The sequence below is a fragment of the Ischnura elegans genome, chromosome 7, assembly GCF_921293095.1.
Source record: "Ischnura elegans chromosome 7, ioIscEleg1.1, whole genome shotgun sequence".
Taxonomy (NCBI): Eukaryota; Metazoa; Arthropoda; class Insecta; order Odonata; family Coenagrionidae; genus Ischnura; species Ischnura elegans.
Window position 1 is genome coordinate 73,410,588 of NC_060252.1, and position 19,540 is coordinate 73,430,127.

General features: G+C 38.6%; 1 protein-coding gene across 6 annotated transcripts in view; it reads left to right on the forward strand.

Annotated features, from left to right (window-relative positions):
- Nucleotides 1-19,540, forward strand: part of LOC124162929 (teneurin-a) — a 998,878-nt gene that overhangs the window by 907,763 nt on the left and 71,575 nt on the right. For all 6 annotated transcript variants that reach the window (XM_046539670.1, XM_046539672.1, XM_046539673.1 and 3 more), the window contains one exon: nt 9,293-9,478. In XM_046539670.1, the coding sequence (XP_046395626.1) occupies nt 9,293-9,478 (186 nt within the window). The remainder of the gene's footprint in view (nt 1-9,292; nt 9,479-19,540) is intronic.

A 19,540-nucleotide genomic window follows, 5' to 3' on the forward strand; every position in this document is an offset into this window, starting at 1 on the left:
TATGGAGGCAGTTACGCAGCACTCAGGAAGTTCGCATCGGTTTGTGGATCTCGCTTTCACTGTGAGAAGAAATTTTCCCAAAATATTTACTCACCGCGTTCACGACCGGTTTTTATTCAGGCTACATTATAATGAAGTCTATTTTTAGTGATAAACCGGTCACTTTTGATGTGAATATAACTATTTTCCATAACTTAAAATAAAATAAATATTTCCGGGTATTGCTGCGTCATAATCAGAAAACCCTCATTATTTCGTTATTACGCGGAATTACAGCCTTTCGCTACTCCTGGTGGTTGCTTTGTGTTAAATAATGATGAAAACTTACTTTATTCTTCGTACTCATGGATCACAAAATCCTGAATCGGTTTATCCCTTCAATACATTTACAAATTAAAACTTTACAGCGTTTATCTTTTGGTTTATTTCGGGTAGGCATAGAACTTCACTTAATTCTGCGCAATCATGGAGCAAAAATGTTTAACTCAAGCAGTTTCTGTTTGATAAAATGAAGTGTTTAATTCTCATTACCGTATTTAGGTGCCATTCTGGAACCATTGAGCGGGATATCCGTTTGAAATGTTTCAAGGCACGAAGCGAGAGTGGTTGTATCGCTCATGTTGGAATCGCATCCTATGTGTGGCGGGCTGGTGATGCAGTGAGCAGAGGCGAGATCTCTTCTTTGTGCCACCGAGGCGCTTTTCGTGGTTGCAGGAGTGCAAATCGTCACTCCAGGCGCATTAAGGGTAAGGCTCTAGAGCGCCCGATCATCCAACGCCTGGCTCGACCCATTTTTTTTCCTCCCGCCGATAAATCCCAAGGATTTGTTTTTCCTCTTTAAAAGGATTGCACTCCGTGTATCACAGCCTTAAATTCTTCCCTTGCTGCCCTGCTTACCAAATCAAGTCGGAGTCTTCCCTTTATATTTTTTCTCCTTGATTTCTCAACCACGGTAAAATGGCTATTTTTATCTTCTAGGTCAGGAATTACCCGCCGGCTACTTGAGAGGAGTCCATGTTTTTTCTGTAGCGCGATGCGAGTAAAGCAGGCCATTACACAATTTACCGTACAGAATTCCATAAAAAGTAACATTATCTCCTTAAGCGCTATGTTGCAATAAATAGAAAGGATAAGAATAAGAAAAAAAATCTTATTGGTTATGAACGAACTATTCTGTTTGGATGATAATGATGTGATGATACACCACGGTAGTTATCTGGCTGCTCGAAATTAATTAATAAATATTTTGTTAAATAAAAAAACGAACAAACTTTGTATTACTCCACCAATTTATTTTCGTGGTACGACTAGTTTCGACGCAGCGGCGTCATCCTCAGGTACAAAGGTAATCTGTGACTATAGAGATTATATATTTTGTTCTTTTCTCGTTTGATAATGTGTGCCATGGCAAGGTATTGAATAGGATACTTACGAATGATACACGCCTTGTGGCGATGACGCGTCGTTTAGATACTTAAATGGCCCTGTATCATATTTTTAATGTCTCTTATACACAGAGAATACTGTAAATTATTAAAGAATTTTTAATCGGTCGTTATGGACATGATTTAATCGTTACGTTAATATTCATATAAATTCTATAGGCACAGAGGTCAATCTCGCTCAATTAAATCCTGAATAATTCAATGTTCCCTGGAGCTTCGGCCTTCGCAAAAAAGTCCTAATAGTCATTTTGGAGCATATAAAACAATATTAAGTAGTTCAGAATATTTTCAAAAATGTTACATCACCGTTTGTAGATTTTCCAATTGTACGCAGAATAACAACTAGAATGATTGGAGCGAGGTTTTTGGTGAAATGTATGTGCCCTACTTTCTCATAATATATACTTTTTTATTTTGAAAATAATTTAATAGCACTCGCGAGGCTTCCAAGAATAATTTATAATATGTAATATAGAAATCACGAAATAACCTTTATGGTAAGCCAGGTGATGTCAAAATCATTTGGAGTGAAAAATTAAATTCATCAATCAAACATGGGCTTGCGTTCTTCATCGAATCATATTAATATAAACTTTTCATTTAATATTGAATGCATAATGAAGAGAAATGTGACACAACATGATATTAATACGCCGACAGGAAATCAATATAGATAGGTGGACAATGTGGCGTGGCGTGTTTGACATATAAAGAAGGAGATAAATCATATTAGTTATCAATGAGCTGCTCTGTTTGGTGGACAAAATGATGTAATGATACACCATCTGGTAGCGCCAAATATTGCATCTGTGTTGCAAATAAGTTCAATGCCACTTGGAGGATACAAAGAGATTATTTTCGCTGTTACCGTCAGGATATACTAAGAATTAATTGTTCAATTTTCCAGAAATGGAGTGGAATTTCAGACAAATGCATTGTCGTAAATGAACTTTAACGGGAGGTAATGAATTGTCCTGTTTTTCCAAGTTTGAAGAGAGGCTTGTAAATAGAATGTTTCAGTCATCATGGCAATGGCCTTCTCCATTATTATTCCATGCTTATTCAGGACAAAAGGACGAGCCATATTCCATTCTTCGCTCACAGCAGCACGAATGACACTATTTGTAATAATTACATTCTTTGCACTTCTTTTCGAGAAATCAGAGTCACAAGATTGCTTTGACATATGGCTTGTGGCTAATCCACGAGGAAAAGTTCATCACAAGAAAAAAAAATACGAAGTTAAAATTGTTATTTCACCGGTTTCAAAAAGAAAAACGTGAAGATTATTTTAAATCAATTTCAAGAAAAGGGTCAAAAGATAGGGAATAGTGATTTAAGTTTTTTATGGGAAGAGGTCTCATAATTTCTTCAGATTACTACACCTGGGGAAGCAAATGACATGAGAATCAATAAATACGAGATATATATTACGAAAATAATTTATTAGTGGTGATATACAAGTTCAAACTGATATAACTCATGTTCCAAATGGACAGGTTTTTAATGAATTCTCTTTTGAGTGATCAATAATAAAAAAATATACCAATGATAAAAATATATGGTAAAAAAATTTGTATCACTTGACATCACATAGTTTAATTGTGTAAGGTATAATTTAGTGACAGGGCCCTCTTAAAAGTTTTAAAATATTTTCCACCAAAGGGTTTAGCAATAGTGGCAATCTTTGATAGTGCTTGCGTGCTAGATATCAATCTTTGGTAGTGCTTGCCAAGTGTCATTAAAGTAACTTGCATTCATTTTTTTCCTAAAATATATAAAAAAATTAGTTAATATTCCAAATTAAAGGTATACCATTGAATACACAACCGAAATAATAGAGATGATTGCCAACGTAAATATATTCTACTTCTGAATGGTATAATTGATGATCGAGCATATAAAATTATTCATCGATGAATTTACAGCGATGGATGCAGAAAAATGGCATATAATTCTATAATGTCTTAAATATCTGCATACAAAACCCTTTCTTGTACTCAGGTCATTTTTCGACGGAATTTACAAAACAAACAGTAGTCAAAATCAGAAATAACCAATAAGGACGTCCTTTTACCTGAATTCTCAGATTTAATTTTATGCGCGACCGAATTTTCGTAAAAATTCTGCTTTAAAAGTATCAGTTTAGCGAAGGAAAATCAACTTACTCAATTTGTTTACTTCTGGGCAAATTGAAATGTTCCCATTTTTGCTAATTACAACCTTTTTTATTTGTTTATTTTATTCATTTCCATCACCCCGAAAACCACTATTATGCCTTTACATCGGAGAGTTTTCAACAATTAACATAGGACGATCTTAAACAACCATGCCCTGATTAGTGGTTAACCATGCTGGCGGGATTCGAACCCACTACCTTCAGTGTGGCAGGCGAGGACTGTACCCCGCTGCCAACGAGGCCGTCAAAGTATTTTCTCAGTACTTCTCATAAAATAATTAAAATTTTCTCAGTATTTCCCCCTGTCGAAAGACTGGTCTCGAACACTAATCAGCCTGAGGCACCGAATACTTCAGCGACAACATTAACGCGTAGGAATCTTGCCTACGGAATTTCGTGCGAAGCTTTCCTAGTAATTCACCCCCGAGTCTCCTGCTGATCCCCTCAGGGGCATCTTTAAAGTCCGGCGTGACACACGGTTTACAGAATGGAAGGGAGGAAAAAAATAGAGTGTAGGTTTGAAATGCTAGGATTTTCATGACACAAAAGCGTCTACGTATCCACATGGAGAGAGAGAGATGAAACAATTCCCATTCTCTTCCCCAGAAGAGGCACTTTTTCGGCTCCAAAAAACGTATGTTATCCCCGTTGAACGTGGCGATAAAGTTTTGCATTCTTTTTCCCCTTCTCTCTTAACTGTCTCTCTCTCTCTCTCTCTTGCCCTCTCTATATCTCTCTCGGCGAGAATGCACAACGGGGGGTTGTGCCCCGATGGCATGCGAGAGGGAAGAGAGAGGAAAAACAATTCTTTTGTCACGGAGAGCAAAAGGAGTCATTGAACCCGGAATAAATATGCCTCTCTTGCAAGACCGATGCGGCACGGTCGGGCTGGCAGTGTGGGTGGGCGAGAAATATGTATGCATAGGAGGAGGTCGTAGAGGGGAGGCAAATAAAAGAGGTCTCGCGGGAGGCATCGCAGAAGAGGCGATAAATAAAAGAAGAACGAAGGAGCGCTTTCTCCCGATATTATGTTGCTGTAGAAACTGCACGTAGTGTGTGTAGGAGACGGTCGCCTGTCGCCAACTCCTCTCCGAGTCTGTTGGGATCTGGAAAGAACAGCAGGGATAGGCTCAGCGATATAATAAGTTATTCAAAATAAATATTAGTGTTCAAACAAAACAACAGCAATAAATTCGCAGTAATTCTCAGAATTTCTAATGCAGCACAGATAAATCTAAAGCATTAGTGTCGATAACTGTAGAAGTTTAGAGGTCATTTTACCCCCGATATTTTTGCAACTCGTATTATTTCAATTTGAATAAGGATATTATTTTTCACTGAGTGTAAATTCATGGTACTTCTCATGCAGTTAAGATAAATGAGGGATCTGTAAATAGCAAGAGAGGGGGTAGTCTCAGCTAAATTAAGTGATTCAAAATGAAACATTTAATGCCGCTCAGATATGATTTTTACGGATCATAAATTCATAGTATTTCCCATAATTTCTTATCCAGTCAGATTAAATCTAAAGATACCAATAATTGTGGAAGTTGAGAAGTTATTGTACCCCTTTTTTTGCTGAAATAATAAAATCACAATCTCACAATATGTATACTCAAATAGGAATTAAACTCGGCCGTAATAGCGATCAAAGAACGAGTAACCAGCAATATGACAGTTCAAATAAGGATTTTTAGAAATTCTAGTGACGATAATGCTGGCCATCAACCCGCTTTTACGCCAGAAATAAAATACTAGTGAGAAATATTGGTAAAATTTATCAGCAACTGTTGTCACCACAATACGTAGGGTCGGTCTCTGTTAAGGATCACCTTACTCTGCTTTCCGCCTTGTTTATTATCGTTCTGCTAGTGGGAAACTCCTAACCCAAAGTAATGCCTATCTTGTGCCTATTATCACTTAGTCAATCAAGGATTATACCCAAGGGTAATGAAACTCTGAGAAATTGTGTAAGCTTGTTAATAAATGGACAAAAATGAATAAAAATAAACTGAAATTGACATATATGGGACGGAAAAATGTGGAAATCGATAAAAATGGCAGAATTGATAAAATTTTAAGAATTTAATGACCATGAAAGGAAATGGAAATGGAAACTTATTTCTGCATTTGCGCGCCCCTTGTATTATACAATATACCTCTATCTACCACTTTTCCTTTAAGGTTACTACCACTTACGCTGTCTAGCACAAACGCCTCCAATCGGTCCATTGAAATTGCTCTCAAACACATGGTTTGCAATATTGGCTCTTTCCTCGTCTTCACTGACCTCCAAGGTGCTGTAAAATTTATATTGACCCACCATCCATGTCATCCTCTTCTACAAAACAGTTCAATGCAATTAGAGTGCAAAATCATTCCCTTCGCAACAAGGAAGTCAAAATCTTTGTCCAATCAATCGTTGAAACATTCCGCACTTCTCTCAATGGAAAATCCCATATTCCGCGCCATTTTCTTTATAACTTGATAATTGCCCTACCTCAAACTTACCATGAAACGAACTGCATGAAGGGTTTAGTTACATTTTTCTTCGTCACTCCTCTATCGAAGGCCCCAGTGCATGAACCTCTAAACTCTCGTATGGTATAATATTTGTAGGAGACGACCGACAACTGAGGTCATTTGCGCCATGAGGGAACGGTAGGTAAGGAAGGGTGTAGAGAAACCCGGCGTCGGCATTAGCCTGCTCTAAACGAAAGGCTTCAAGGGGACCACGGCTTAACGTCCCATCCGACGGAAGGAGTGTTGCACTGGAAAGGTCCTCAACACCAGGCACGCAGCTAGGAGTTAAGGCTAGGGGGATTTCAGGAGCAACTAATACTTTTATTTTTATTTATTATACATTAGGGGTATTTAATAGGGTAGGGGCGGGTGCCCTAGGCCAGGAAATTTTCAAGATAATTAAATCAAAATGGTGAAGCTAACGGATTTTCTGAGGGATATTTTATTAATCTTTAAGGCCGTTTTACACGGGGCACGGAATTGCGCGGGTTAGAGCTGCACTAATTTCTAAAATGGCGTGGAATTGCGCGAATGCATGGACGAAATTAGAACAGGGGCTATTTTGCCGTCTCGCATCCACGCATTCTCGCATATGTTCTAGCAATTCACCGCTTTACACGACACACTTTTGATTGCACCTTCGCACGTACGTCAGATTGCGCAATTCTGTGTACCGTGTAAAACGGCATTTACACTATTATATGAGTAATATTTATCCAATAAAGTAAAATGGATTAAATTTTACAATTTATCTCAGTTCTGGGGTGGGTTTTATCCCCCAACCCCCCAACCCCCCCCCCCTCTCTGCGCCACTTCTCCTCACATCATTCACGCCGGGATCGAGCAGTCTGAAAACGTTCTGCCACCGCCGGGATTTGAACCCGAGCCCACGGGGTTGGAAGCCAACACTCTAGCCACCACACCAACCCGATCCCCTAAATTCTCGTTGTTTCCACTGACTGCGGGAGAAGTGGAGGGGTGACGAAAGACGAGGGAGGGGAGTAGGGCGTGGGGGAATTTGGAGACTTTGGGAGGGGATTGAAACGTATGAATATGCATGGGGAATGGCGATAAGAGTGGGAGGGTTGTGAGGGTGGTGGGGTTTTAGCGCGGCAGTGATTTTTGCGTCGGGGGAACAGCGGACACATAGGATCACCCCTTTTGTATGTGTGGGTGGGAGGGCGTCTGTGTTTGCATGTGGCGTTCACGTGTGGTGCCGATGGTGTCCGCCACGGTGGCGCTGACAGCTGTCACTCCCCGCAAAACATCACCCTCACAATCTCCCGCCTCTCTTCAACCCCCTCCTTCCCCAGCCGCCATCCTTTCACTCATTCGCATATCGTCCCTCTCTTGTTTCTCCTCTCGGTCACGCGCCGCTCCGAAGGCTCCTGAACCCCCGCGCGAGGGAGCTGAGTACGCGGCGAAGAGCACCGCGTATCGACAATTCGCATTACAATGCGAATTGACGACGCGATGTCTCAGCGTTTCTTTATGTATTCTAGGGGATAAAAACCCGAAAATGTTTCCAAGATGCTTTGAGAGTATAGTCGCAAAATTCTGGGCTTGCGAAACTTTGAAAAGATCATGTTCCGGGCCGTTTCCGTTATAAAGTATTACTTTTCAATCCTCAAACTTGTCACCACACTACATTCTATCTATTAATCCACTACTATTTTTACAGAATATCCATTTCTTTTCCATATCCTTAGATTGCAGTATTATTAGCGGACACTTTATTCACTAAATGTATTGACAATTCACACTACAATGCAAATGGACGGAGTGATGTCTCAGCGTTTCTTAATGTTCTTAAGCATAAAAACCCGAAATTGTTTCCGAGATGCTTCAAGAATATAATCGACAAATTCTGGCCAGCGAAAACTTTAAAAATTTCATGTTCCGTGTCATTTCCAGTACAGTTAGTTATTTTTCTCTCCTCAAACTTGTCACCACACTGCATGAAGGGTATCATAATATTTTTTCTATTACTCCTCTGCTGTTTTTACAGAATATCTCTCTTGTCTCCCTCTTCTTAGATTGCGACATTTTTACCAGACACAATATTTGCAAATATATTTGGGCAATTCAAATTACAATGCTGATTGACGAAGCGATTTCTCAGTGTTTCTTTATGCTCTTGAATATTTAAAAAAAAAACTAAAATGTTCCCAAGATGCTTGGAGAATACAGTCGAAAAATTCTGGGCCTATGAAACTTTTTAAAAGCTCATGTTTCGTACCATTTTCTTTATATTTTGTTATTTTTCCCTCCTCAAACTTGCCACCGTACTACATGAAGTATATTATAATATTTTTATCTGATACTCCTCTGCTATTGTAACTGAATATCCATTTATTATCCCCCTCCTTGGATTGCGGTATTATTACCGGACACCATATTCACAAAAATGTATTGACAGTTCACATTATAATGCGAATTGGCGAAGTGATGTATGAGCGTTTCATTATGTTCTTAGGGGAAAAAACCCGAAAATTTTTCCAAGATGCTGGAGAATATTGTCGAAAAATTCCAGCCAGCGAAAACTCTGTGAAGCTCATGTTCCGTGGCATTTCCTATATAGTTTTTTTTTGTCCCACCTCATACTTGTCACAGTACTACATGAAGGGTATCATTATATTTTCCCTGTTACTCCTCTGCTATTTTAACAGAAATCCATTACGATCCTGTCTCCTTAGGTTGAGGTATTATTACCGGACGTAACATTTACGAAAATGTATTGATATATGTTGAGTCTTTATATCGATCTTAAATTTTAAATTTCAATCTTTCACGGCACCATTTTCTTTTTTTTTTTGTTTCAATGACTTGCTAATGAGTATTTTTGAGTGATATTATTTTTTATAACCCTACAATTAAGTCGAAAATAAATCCGTTGGTTTTACATTTTCTTAAATTATTTTCTTTTACATGTTCATAAATGGATGAAATGGCAAGTCATTATGGGACATGATGGCAAGGCATTTTCAATTACTTTTCGTTTTTTATTCAACTTTGACTTATTTATTTCACTTAAACCTTCCAATTTGAAAAATATTTTTTGACAGCTTGCGCCTTTATCAGATACTCCATTTCTGGTATTTTTTATTCCATCATAACGCTCATCCGTTTCTCTTTTTCTCCACAGCACTTTGTAGCTTGGACTGCGGACCGCACGGCCGTTGTGACAAGGGCGGGTGTCTGTGTGACCCCGGGTGGAGCGGAGCCAAATGTGACCTGCTGCCCTGCGACCCGCGATGCTCGGCCCACGGACAGTGCAAGAACGGCACCTGCGTCTGCTCACAAGGATGGAACGGAAGACATTGCACGCTGCGTGAGTACTCACCAAAACAATACTTCTAGGTGTGCTTCATACCTACAATCATCGATCCAATGCTGAATGGCGCCTGGAGTGCGGTAGTAGACGTTTTTCAGTTATGTTTTCGTGAAAGATCGTTTCATTTTATCTGTTTCAATGTCAATAGAAACGTACTTTTTGCATTTGTGGAATTGTTGAACAGGAATGCGAAAGCTTTGAACGTAGGTTTTCGCAGCGAGGGGCATCGTTGCTAATGGGTTCCGGGCACAGCTGCGTGTTGCGCTTTGTCGTGCAAGCTTTCGCGTCCGTTACAGGGCGCATCATCAGGTGATGAATGAAAATACGGAATTGGTTGTCAATTAATATACTCGTCCAACCATTATTTATTAACCAATATTAATTAACAACCAATTCCGTATTTTCATTCATCGCCTGATGATGCGCCCTGTAACGGACGCGAAAGCTTGCACGACAAAGCGCAACACGCAGCTGCACCCGGAAGTCATTAGCAACGAGGAATGCGAAAATTTGGTATTTTTGTGAGAAAATTGGTAAACATTTTCACCCGTACCACCACTTTTTTAATTGTGCGCAGCATTGCGAAAATGTGTCGTATTTTTGTGGTAAAATTTTATTAGCATGTTTAAATTATTCCACTGGCTTGAGCCTATACATTCACATAGTTAACTATTTAATCGTTCAAAAACAATATAAAAAAAACTTTTTTCCGCGTTGTAGCACATAAAGAAAACCAGTGTGCCAGGAGTCCTGAGGGTCCCTAAAGGTATACGTCTATCAAAATTTTTAATTCGGTATAATATTTTAATTTATTACATTTTATATCGTGAAAGTTGAAGTTTCAAAATAAAGTCAAAATGTGCTACAAAAGAGCCCAAGTGGATTGATACAATTGGGACAGTGGATTTAGAAGGATGCACGCATGAAAATCGTGGAGAGAAAAAAGTATCAGCCTGGAATGAAGTTTGAACCGAAATCTGCGCCAATCTTGTTTGCACATAAACATCATTGATTTTTTCCTTTAATTTGGTGTGCGGTCAGTTTCACTGTTGAGGGAGAACAAGTAAAATATAGGTATCCAATAATGAATTTAGGACGTAAAGAAAAAAGGCCTGTATCGTTTTCAGTCCTCGTGAACTGCGGCAAATGATCCACGGTGTTTTTTTGTATTTTCGTACCAACACTGGGCTGTATGCGTAGAGTTTGACGCTATTGAGTATCAAGATAGTCCATTGAGAGGAATTACAGAATGGGCAGAAAAGAGGGTATTGCCTCTTAACGCTATATCTCCGGTTCACAAACGGGAATCGACCTGGAAATAATGAAAATGAATTTCAGTATAAGTTGTCCACGCTCTCAATTCAGGGAGTTTACATCAGTACCCTGAAAAATAATGGATGAAATGAGTAGTCTCTCAAATTCGACCAGTCAGTGTTCGTATCAACAAAATGAAATTACATATATGTGAAATTATTTCTATAACTGTGTAGAATTTTTATATTTCACTCTTTAAAGTCATTTTTCATTACTTTTGATTTTTAAATAAATGGATTCTATGGTTAAAAATAATTCACACAGGACTATGATCCTGTTGTCGTTTTCTGGTCTCGTCCAAAGTCAACAAAATAGTTTGAAGGGTGGAAAATTGCCATTTCTTTCTTCGGTAAATTATAAGAAGAGTTTCTCCACACCGCCAAAATACTTTAATATTAAGTTTTTAATACTTTATTAATTATAAACATTGTATAACTTGAGTACAATCATTACAAAATTTCATCACATTTACAGTACTAGCTGCCATTGGTACAATATAGTAGTTGGCTTTGGAGTATCATTGAAAAAATCTGCCTCGTTTTGAAATTCGAACCCTATCATGCGGTGTAGGTGGCGAAGAGCGTAGTATACTCCATTAAACTTTATCCCTTCCCAATGAAATTATCGGCGGAATAAAACCGGGAGAGGAGGGGTGATGAAAATATTTCAGTATCCCGAGAGCGGCCATGCGGACGGGAGATATTGAACGCGGCTGGAGGCCAGTCTCCTAGGCAACTAGCCACGCCTACGAGTCGAGAGAGACAGCGCAGAAACAGTTCGCTGCCATGTTTCCTTCATGCCTGTCTAAACCCTGTCTTCCGCCTATCAGTAAAGCAGCGGCGTGGGGTGTAAAGAAATTTGGATTGCGACGGCGAATTGAAGAAAAAACATAATACGAGTGGAAGAAGATGGGGAGAATGGAAAAAAGCTTGGAATGGGAAACAAAAAGAGAGATTATTCATGGCAATAAACGCGGAATAGCCAGTGGCATACTTCAACGGCCTGAAGCCGCATTTCAACGTCAAAATTCCGAAAATTTTACAGAGGAAAAATATTTTGCCTCGACCGGGATCGAATTCGGACCTCCGAAATATAGAGAGTATTGTCAGTTCAAGTGGAATAACACCTGGCGCTAATTTAGGAAACCCGAGTTCGATCAAGGCAATCGATTTTTCCTCTGAGAAATTTTTAGGTCTCTTGTGATTCTTCTTTTCACGGAAACAGGCGTGAGAGACTGATGCTAACCCATATTGTTTGAAATCTGTTCCATATCATTGTGCAGCACAACACAGCATAGGGATGTAAATGAACTCGTTTTAATGGGCTTTCTTTGGAATGAATTTTGTGACAGCGGTTTAAACCTCCAGTCTGTTATTATATTGATGTAATGTATTCATGTAATTATATTGATGCATCATATTACAATGAAACACTAGGTAACTATCAGTGCCTCCCTGCAAATCGTATTGCTTCACCTAAATTGCCCTATTTTTCTTATAATATGATTAATGACCTCTCATGAATGAATTGCTATGCATTTCTACTGAAATTCATGAGATATTTGCAACAATAGAATTGCATAGTAATTCATTACCTACATAAATAGTATTCGGTGGCGGCGGGGTTAAATTCTCGCCTTCTAGACCGAAGGTCGCGGATTCAATTTTCACCTGGGTAGGTTGCTCCGATCCAGAACGTGGGTGTTCGTGTACATTTAATTGTTAAATTGCGTAATTTTATTAAAAAACCGATGCAAAGGCCAAACAGCTCTGTTTTCGGTGGTGGTGAAATAAATAAAATAAATGAATATTAAATACTAAATTAATTTCATGAGGATATTTTTGACTGTGGTAAGAGTTAGACATGCCTATTAATCCTGTTAGTAATAGATAGTAATCAATAGTAGGCGTGGTCATTCGGCTTGAACGTGCACTAGATTGAGGGTTGGAACTCTTAGGGTGTCCGATAATAATTTTTTTCTACTTCCAAGTCCCTCTAGTGCCCAAATATCCACTTCAATCGAGTGCGGCTAACGAGAGAATTAAGGTCGATCATATTTGTCAGCCGTGAATTTTCATGAAAAAGAGGAGTTTTTTCTTCTCCAAGGGTTAGGATAAGCAAATTAGGATCTCTTGGTTTTGCGTAAGAGGGATCAATAGCGCCCGAATTTATAACGAAGTTTTTTCATGAACCTGAGGATTTTTTTTCGTTTCACCACGATATATAGATAGTATATCGATTTGCCGGTCGAGGAGAGGTTTTCAACCCCTGACAGGTTCCGTGGGAGATAGTTGGTTCCCTCTGCTGTCTTTTTCCACCTGGTCCCTTGGTGCCTTTGGAAAATTTCGTGAAAAAGTTAATCACGCTTTAAAATCAAGTATTTCAGAGGAATATAAGGAAAGACTTTCATTTTATTCCAGACAAAAAATAAGTCAGTAGCGAGTGTTGAATGTATTTTCGTTGGGAGCAGCATAAATTTACGTTAAGTTCCGGTGATTTTAATCAAGGACACCTAAAACTATTGTATATTAGGAATAAATTTGATAATAAATAAGAGATAGGATACGGCATTGCAAATTTATGGGTAGTAAGGACTAAAGGTGGGCAGTAGCCAGCTAAAACGCTTTAAATTTTGTTCATTTCGACGGGGGGTCCTGGCTCCCTTATACACGCCCCCGAAACTAAAACTCAGAGCTAAACAAAGGCCACTTACAAAAAATGTCTGCCAACTGGTGAGGTGTATTATCATCATGCTAAAATTATAGAACTATTTTAACTAAACGTAATAAATGTATATAAGGTAATACATACATTCTGGAACAAAATGAATGACGTAAACATAAATTCGTAGTCTCAAAATCCTTAGGTTTCATTATTCACTCATTCCATCAAAGTATAGGGAGAGCTGCGACTATAAAAAGAGCTGTGAACCATTATGAATTACCATGTTTGTGACGTGTTTTACGAGATCGTAAAAGGAACGAGGTGTTTGCCGTTCGGTTGAGTGATAAACCGAGGAACTTCAATAACAGGTTGCTTTGCATGTCGGGAAATCCTTGGAGCAAAATGTGAGCCTGGGAAGATGGATGAATAAAAGAAGTAGCCGACTGATTGACGGAACGGGTATTGCTGGAGGGAGATTTCGTTGAGAGGGGATATTTATTTTGGTTGTGTTGAAGGCAGATGAGGTGCTCCGAGAATTTAGAAAGGGTCAGGATGACGAGGAAAACGGTAACTTGTCAGCGGAAAGTGAACTTCGAGGAAGTGTTGTTATTTCCCTTAGCAACGCAAGTTACTAATAAGACATATTTTTTGTTATTTGTCCGTCCGGAGTTAAGTGAATCTTACGAAGAACTTGTCGACTATAATCATGAGGATATGGGATCTGTGGTAAAACGTGCAGTTCGTCATTCAAAGTTTTATTTTATAAAGGCTTACATTAATGTATTTTCCGTAGTACAAATAAATAACCTCGTATTTTCGCTAAGAATTCGGTCAATATTTACTTTGTCTCTAAAGTTGATTTAAATCCATATATGAATCCACTCTTAATCACCAATTTGACTGTAAATATTATTCACGTGATATTTCGATCGTTTTATTTTCATTGATATTATTTTTAAGAACTTATCTTAATTTTTTACATCATAAATTCGAACGTCTGTTTCAAAGAAATCTGGGATGCGAGAGAGTAATTTTTTTTAATATTCCGAAACCTTGAGCTAGAAAAAGTTGAGTGAACCGTGATTAATATCACGCTGAGTTGAATAAATAACAATTTAGAGATTCGGGATGACTTCCGACTCCCAGTTGGTGTGACTATAACTTTTGCGAAGAACTGTATTACTGTCCAGCGCAATTATCTCTCATAATACCTTCACAATAGAGAATTTTGAGGTCGTTCAACTGCCTAGAGACTCCGCCATTACTTATATATGACTGAGTTTGATTTTTCATTTAACTAAATGATGTTTTCACCGAGGATTTATCTATAATAATCGTCATTATTTATGGATAGCAATGTCTTCACAACGCTAAATGGAGTAGTAAAAGTACAAATAAGAGATTGCAAAGAAAAAAAATGCATCTAACTGAACCCATAAAGGCGTGATGCTCTTTCCACGACGATTCATAACGGACGGAGCATTTTCTTTGGATGACCCCTAGGGGACTGCACAGATGAGGCCCAATTCCATCCCACAGAAGGCTGATCTCTATTGCCACTTCGAACGCATTTTAATCTGCTTTAAAAAATGCCCGCATCGCAGTGATGTGATCCACTTTTTTCCAATATTTTCCAGTATAATGACTTTAATTGCGGTGAAAAGCATTGAAGAGTTATAAAATTGATAAATAACATCATCATTAATGTGAATTTTGGCTTACACCCCTAATTATACCTTATTTACTCCTATGAAAAAATGGCCATAGCAATGTAAAAGAATGTATAAAATTTTGAAACAGGTTTATACAATTTTTCAGAGGGGTATTCTTGAAACTAGAATCACTTTGTTCGTCAGCGACTGAGTAAACCCATTTAAATGCGCTGTGGTCGACAATGCATTCAGAGACCGACTTGAGGATCCTCTTAAGCAATATTCGAGGATGCGCCAATAGGCCTTATGCTGGCGAGAGGAGAACGTTTTTCGCTTTTCCTTTGTGTTAGTTTTTAAAGATGGCCCGGGTACAGGGGGTGCTGCAAGAACGCCAAGGGAGAAAAGATACTGGGAGCTTGGGGAGATAAGTGGGAACGGGGGGAGGGGTGGGCAGAATCGGAAAGGGATAGTATTTAAAAAAAGGAATAGGAGGGGAGGAATGTTGGGTATTCCTTCTCATCGCCATGGGGGTGAGAGATGGAGAAGGAAGGGAGGAGACAATGGTGGGTAAAAAAAAGGGTGAGTGGCAGAGGGTGAGATGGAAGAGAGCGATACGGTTTTTGTTTGCCGAGCAAAGAATGAAGCGACTCATAAGAAGAATGATGAAGATGGCCGTAGGAATGAATATCCAGGAGAGTGAAGAGGGAGGGAGGGAGGGATTGTGTGGTATTTCGCCTTTGTGCGAGTTCGCCCGCGTCTTTCCTTCTCCAATGCTTCGGAACTTTCTTATTGCAATGGTTTTGCGAGGGTTTGGGAGGAAACGGGAGAGGAACTCGCTAGGGGAGGAGGAGGAGGAATATCGATTTGCGGTGTTATCGGATACGAGCGGAGAGTGGCCGACGTGAAGTGTGCGGGGTGGGGGTAAGACGAAGGAAGGGAAGGAGTGGGAGTGAATTGGCGCAATAGGATGGAGGGGCGGGGGAGACATGATAAGGGAAGAGAGGGTGGGAGGGGGGGAGAAAAAGGTCCATCCCCTAGTGAAGATTCAAGGAAAGTATCGGACAGTTTTTATTTCTCTCTTTATTCAGTCCGTCGATAAGTTTGCATCCTCCAAGCACGGACGGAGGGAGTGTAAATTAGCTTTTTCATTGAGTGAAATTTTAGTATTTGGCGTTTGTTCACCGTGAACTAAGGGAGCATTTACGCTGTGCCGCTACGGTGGAAAACTGGGCTGTGATACGTAAATTTTCAATCGTGTTTTTTAATTCATCCATAACAATTTTAATCACTGACCAGATCGTATTTGTACAGCAGTTTTTGTGCATATTTACTTCATTACCGTTATTAAATTGGTTGAAGCCAGTTTTCGATAATTTATGTCATTGCCCGAGAATAGACTGCTAAGGCTGCTCATATCCATCGTTCATTTTGCACCGCCTCTCTTTTTATTATAACACGCTTTTTCTTGACTTCGTCTATTTTTCTGTTTCATCGATGGAATCTTGTATTTGATTTTTAACTCACTTCCCATTGTCGGATCCGCTTGGAAATTTGCGCACACGCGTGCTTCCGGTGGCAAAATAATATTTAACAAGCAGGCATTTGTTCACTTCTGTTCTGTTAATAAATTAAATTTTCCTTTCGAAAACAGTTTTAAATTTTCTAAGTAGAGGGCGAAAGTTAAAATTTTTTTGCATGAATTTCTTTTAACGGTTTGTTTTAAACGAAAACGTGAGTTTCCTTTAAAAAGTAGAAAAATATGGTGGAAAAATCAGCTTCCCTTCCCTGCTCTACCATCATGTTTACGCACCAAACCCTCTGAAGGTTAATAAAAAAAGATGGTATGGCATGGTTTTTGGAGGAGGCGACCAATAGCTGTAGTCATTTGCGCCATGAGGGAAGGGTAGGTAAGGAAGGGTGGAGAGAAACCTGTCGTCGGCATTAGCCTGATCTTTACGAAAAGCGGCAAGGGGACCACGGCTTCACGTCCCATCCGACGGACGCAGTGTTGCGCTTGAAATATCCTCCACACAACATTCAAGCAGGGATCGAGCAGTCTCTGAAAATTCTCTGCCGCTGCCGGGATTTGAATCCGGGCCCACCGGGTGGGATGCCATCACTCTAGCAACCACACCAACCCGATCCCCATTAAAAAAAGAGAGAGATAATTGATATGTGCATAGGAAAGTGATGGTTTTGGATCCTGCCGAGGGCGGAATATCGATATCTATCGATTTTAAGGGAGGCAGTCGATGGTCTTTGGATGGAGAAGATGATTGAGGAGGGTAAACGGTGTGGGAGAGAGAGAGAGGAGTTGGATCCGCCGCCTCGTCGGAAGAGCGACTCTCGTCGACATTTGCATTTCGATCGGCCAAGGAGACGCTGTGGCGAAGGGGACTTTTATAGATCTGGAGGGGGATGACTTCGACGTGGGAGTGAGTCGTCTGTTATCCTCTTCAGACCTGAAAGTGTATTTTCTACAGAAAATTTGCGTTTTCCTCAACTTTCTACGGAAAAAGAACTGTACAAATTTTAATGATAAAATTGTTAATGTGGCTATAGTGACCCCTTTTATCACCCATAGATCCAAAAAATAATGCAATAATTACATAAAAGAGTTTCATGCGAAAAGAAAAAATGCATAAATACATGCATAGTATTGATGTTATAAAAGGTCAGCCTATAAAAAACAAGTAAAATATTATCAATTAATGGTACTCGCCTTTCCTAATGTCATTCATTGTAGAATAACTCCAAAAGTGGAATGTTTCGAAACTACGCCTGAGAATCATGATAGAGATGGAAAACAGGTATAATAATAATCTACATTTACTCCATCGCTGTTTACATTATTTAAGTACAAATAACTCGGAGCTCGGAGTTAGGTTGTGTTGAAGGTGCTCTGGTGCTCCTACCTACGATAATGATGTTTTATTAAACTCCATTAAACATTATGGTGATTCTTGAAGTGTATAAATTACTAAATATAAATTTATATGTATAACTAAATTAAAATCTCCTATATTAAAGGTCATTTGCAAGCGATTCTTTTATTGCACTCCTTTGTGTAAGTAGGCACTTGCAGTATTCAGACGGATTTTGAGGAGAAACCTTATGTGTGGATAAGGAAAAACTGATATTTCCTCCTGAAGATGAAATAATTGATTTTTAATATGTATTCCATTTAAATATATCGGTGCGTTTGGAATAAAGAATTTGGTAAATACATATTTTAATCTTAAACGGCTCTTGTATTGCCTTTGTAATCATACATAATATTGTGCAGAACATAGTAGTTTCGACCAGCGCTATCTATTGGAAAAAGTAATTTTTTCCTCATGGAGTAATTATATCAGTTGAACTTAAGTGAAAAATTGGCTCTCACCTGTTTGCTTAAGACTCGATGGAATTCCGATTACCTCGTCTCCGACTAGCACGGTTACTTCTCGTGTTGCATACGTCCAAGGATACTAGCCATACCTACCGTTTGAAATACAATTTTGATTCATAAATTGCTGTTTGTAAACGGGTCTAGTTATTAATAAATCAAATGTCCGATTAATATATATTAATTTATTTCAAAAGCTTGTTAAATTTCCGGTCGCATTGGCACTGGAAAGAGGGTGATATTTGAGTTACAATGTTCTATTCGGGAAAACCTATTCAATGTTTGAAGTGAAAATAAGCGTGGTTAAAAATAAGTTGAAATCTTTGTAAAAGGGTGATTTTGATTTAAATTTCAAACTGATATGAAAAATAAAAAATGAAACCCATAAGTGAGGTATGTCAGTGGTAAAAATGGGAAATAATTAGTTTAGTCCAATACGTTCTACGAGACGAGATGAAACGACATGTTAACGAGATGCGTTCTCGTTCATGCAGTTTAAAAACTAATAAATGTGAGTTTAATTCGCAATATTTTAATTAAATTTGCATGGAGCAAAATATGTAACCGAACTTTAATCATTTATGTCATTTTCTCGAATTTCTGTGACAAATTCGAAATAAAGCAGAAGAGTGAATATCTGAGCTGTGGTTTATTTCATCTTCTATTAGCAGTGTAAGAATTCTTTTATTACCACTTGAAAATTTTATTAAGTGATTCAGCATTTACATCAGAGTAAAAATTTTATAGTGATGGTGAGCAAAGAATTCCAGTCAAAATAAAATTACATATTAAATGGAAAAAACTAGAGACAACATTTTTTTCATCGTTTTTTATCAGCAAGGTCGGTTTATCACTGCCAATTCTCAGCGGTTCATTAATTATCACTCTTAGCTATTGAATCTCATTTATGTTCCTGATGTACAGTGTTGATAATGTACGTTTAGCTAAAGACCTTATAGTAAAATCTTTTAATAATATTTTTTAAATGTACTCATAACTGAATTTTCATTAATTTTTTGGTGTGAATAAGAAATGATTTTC